Raw genomic sequence first — 3,773 nt, 5'->3', positions numbered from 1 at the left:
GAGAAAGCCACTAAACACCAAGCATACCCAGGGACCACTGAACATTGGGGATTGTGAAAATGGAACGAACAGGAAGGGGGAATGAAGTATCTTGGAAAAGGCCATGGCTATCAAGTTGAAAAGCATTCCACTATACAATGTTTTGTTGTGAGGCCCACTTTTATTCAATATTTGCAAATATTTGAAGTAGCCTTGAAAAGACAGGGATGTTCTGGCTGTAAATGCCAAATAGTTCATTTTGGAAGAGCTACTAGTGTATGCTCCCCAAAGGAAATATATAAATAATTAGAGGCAGGGAATTCTCTTCATTAACGCCATCAATAAATTCTCTGAATATCCCTCCCTACAAATGGTCAACTATTTTCCACCTAAAGAAATTTCATTTTGACCCAATTATAAGGGTCAAAGTAATATGGTTACTTTCAAATCCAGCCAACTAATGCTCCTTTCTCATCCTTGAATAGAATTTTTACATTCTGAGAGAAGATCCCTTCTGCCTGAATCATCTAAATAAACTAATAAAGTACATTGATCAAAGGACTGGAGTTATTGGACACACAAGAAGCAGCTACAAATGAACTCACTGCATTCTGAATAACCATTAATAGAGTTGTTCAAAATTACAAAATGTAAAGGTAGCTAAACTTAATTAAAACTCATGTTCAAAGCAATAAAATTGTCATTGCTGCGAAAGCTTTTCCCATCTGTTTTCTTTACTGTGAGTTCATAAAGCCCAGGTCCATATTCATCAGAGGCAGGGGTGAGAAAAGTAGGGCTGTCTGTGGTCTCACCCACTTTTGGCAGTCTTCAACCCACCCACCCCCACCATTCCACCTAGCCCTACCCATCACACTCACTTTTTAAAATTCTGGTTAAAATCCACCCCAAAGGGATCAGTCACCACTCCTGGAATAGGAGTTTGTCTCTAATTAGACCCCAATTCCTCTAAACCAACAAAAATAAGCAAAATAAGTAAATGTCAAAGGAGATTTCCAGTCATTTTAGCCAAAAATGTGGGTCTGTGTGGCCCCTGCCCTCTATGAAAGAGGTCTCATCCCCTCGGCTGTCACCCACCTAGGAATGCATTCATAAATTCTTGGGGACAGAGGTTAATGCAATGCATTGGTCAGCCTTAGTGTCTATGTATATACATACACATACCTTAGGAACACTATACATCCTCTTTTGCAGAGCTAAAATTTCTGTCCAAGCAGATACTTAAAATCTTACTGGAGAAGGCTGGTGATCAGGTAGCAGAGTTCTGAAAATGGGTGAGGGAGAGATGTCAGACTAAAACAGGATAAAGGAAGCCCCCATAAAAGTTTACCTAATGGTATTATATATCTCTAAGATAATGGAGAGGGTTATATCTTCTTGCAATTGTTTTTCTTCATTTTTCCTTGCACACTCCTAAAATTTGAATAAAGATAAATTATAGTATATCTTGATTTCACTAAGGTTTTTGATGAAGTCACCCATTATATTTTGCAGCCAAATTGGATTAGATAATTCTGTAGGTGGATTTGTACCTGCTTGACTGATCAAATTTAAAGAGTGCCTACCAGTGGTTCCTCTTTGTCTGGGAGAGAAAGGATTACTTGGGAGACTCAGGATTCTGGAATACCAGCTGGGACTGGTATTGTTCAACATTTTTATAAATCACTTGATTGACAGAATGGGAGCATGATTATCAAGTTTGTAGATGACACCAAATGGGGAGAGGGGATAGTAAATTAGCCAGAAGACAGGGTCAGAATTCAAAATAATCTTGATAGATTAGATAGTTGAGCCAAAACTAACAAAATTAATTTCAACAGGGATAAATGCAAGATACTACATCTAAGCAGGAAAAATGAAATCTGCAAATATAGGATAGTGGCACCTGGTTTGATAACAGTGCATGTGAAAAGGATCTAGGGGTCTTAGCAGACCACAAGTCAAGCAGTGTGATGCAACATCCCAAAATGTCAGTGTAGTTCTAGGCTGCATCAACAGGAGCGTAGTGTTCAGATCAAGGGATGTAGTAGTGCTACTCTATTCTGGTTTGGTCAGAGCTCTCCTGGAATACTGTGTCCAGTCTAAGCCCCACAGTTCAAGAAGCTGCAACATGTTCAAAAGGGGATGACAACGATGGTAAAAAGTCTAGAAACTAAGCCTTATTGGGGGAGCTGTGTATGTTTCGCTTGGAAAAGATAATACAGTACTGAGAGGTGATATTGAAATATTTAAGGCATGTCATTTAGAAGATGGAGTTAGCTTATTTTCTGCTCCTTTAGAAACTATAAAATAAACCAATGGATTGAAATTAAAAGGAAAAAAAAAGATCCTGCCTACATGTTAGTGTTATGGGCACCCCTTTTTTTCTGAAATTTTGGGCATAAATGATACCTTAGATGACCCCAGATGGACTTTGGTCTAAAAGTCTGCCATAAGCTCCAAAGTGTAGGACCACATACACAACAAACCCAAAATGAGGTCAGCCTCAATAAACAATGCCTTTCCAGACAGTCTGAGAGTCATTTTAATCTAAATGACTAGGAAAATGTGCAATGTTTGCCCACTTGAGCAGCTTAGCACCTCTCCCCACCTATGGACCCTTCAGATTATCCCATCCTGGCACCTTGATCCAAGTGTTACAATACTAATTAAACACCTCTGGCTTGGGCTCTGTTTGGCCCCCTTTAAAAACTCCCGGGTCTTTTGGCCCAAGTGTGCTAAGTTGGAAGCAGACCAAGACTACACTGGTTTAGTGACCCAACTTAGCTCCGGCACTGTCGCTCCCTCCATGCGGCTATGTTCCATATCTCTATCAGTGTTCCATTGGATTCCCAGAAAAGGTCGCCTCAGAAATAAGTACCACTGTTAGTTCTGCCTCGCCATCTGTTCCTGAATTCCACCTTTTGTTTCCTCAGGCTTGGATGTGCATGTGTATGTGTGTGCTTTTGGGTGGCTGTGTGTTTTTCCATTTAATAAATATTAGACTTCAAATAATAAAGCCTGCCTCTGCACTATTTCCTAAGAAGTTGTTTGGTCCCTTCGTAGACAGGATGGGAGTTGGTCCTGTGGGGTATTATAAGGGCCCCCCTCTCAACAATTTGAGCTAATTAAAATTTCCTCTAATCAGACCCTTTAGGAAGAACTTCTTGATGGCAAGAGATATTTACCAGTGGAACAGACTGCCTTGGAGGGTGTGGACTCTCTTTGGAGGTCTTCAAACAGAGAGATTGGTATATCTCAGAAGTGCTTTAGTGCCATGCATTCCTGTATAACAGGGAGTTGAACTAGATGGCTTTTGCTGGCCTTTCCAACCCTTATCATTCCAAAAACAGAAAAAACTGAATGAGCCTAAAATTTTAATCAGAAAAAAGTGAGCCTATAGTATGGTTGAGAAATGCTGTATTACAGAAAGGGATGTGCAAATATATCTAAATGATGCCTGACACAACCTAACAGTGCAGTACATTATGAAGCTATGATGCACCACATCAACCACTTGTTCCTAAATAGGTTTGGTTAATGGCCTATGAATTAAGCCTCGAGTTCCATCTCAGAAAGTTAGGAAATAAGTTCAACCTCACTTTCAGTCAGTTAGCAAGCAGTACACACTGCTGCCAAAAGCTATCTCTTGACTACTTGTCAGAAGTCAACAAAGATGGTGTGCAGAAACTGTCATGGCTGGAATATGAAATCTTTTCACATGTATAATGTTATGTTAAATGGCTTTGGTACAGGGTACCTGAACAGACACTTTCTCTCATAAAAGCCTGCTTCAG

At 39.9% G+C, this 3,773-nt stretch overlaps 1 protein-coding gene across 1 annotated transcript in view; it reads left to right on the top strand.

Annotated features, from left to right (window-relative positions):
* Positions 1-845, top strand: part of LOC121919162 (spermatogenesis-associated protein 7 homolog) — a 106,029-nt gene extending 105,184 nt beyond the window's left edge. Inside the window, exon 12 of the mRNA XM_042445463.1 lies at positions 465-845. Coding sequence (XP_042301397.1) covers positions 465-480 — 16 coding nt within the window. The 3' untranslated portion in view covers positions 481-845. The remainder of the gene's footprint in view (positions 1-464) is intronic.
* The last annotated feature ends 2,928 nt before the right edge of the window (positions 846-3,773 follow it).

Source organism: Sceloporus undulatus, chromosome 1 (assembly GCF_019175285.1).
Source record: "Sceloporus undulatus isolate JIND9_A2432 ecotype Alabama chromosome 1, SceUnd_v1.1, whole genome shotgun sequence".
NCBI lineage: Eukaryota > Metazoa > Chordata > Lepidosauria > Squamata > Phrynosomatidae > Sceloporus > Sceloporus undulatus.
The sequence above is the reverse complement of the archived record's forward strand: the minus strand, read 5'-3'. Positions and strand labels throughout refer to the sequence as shown.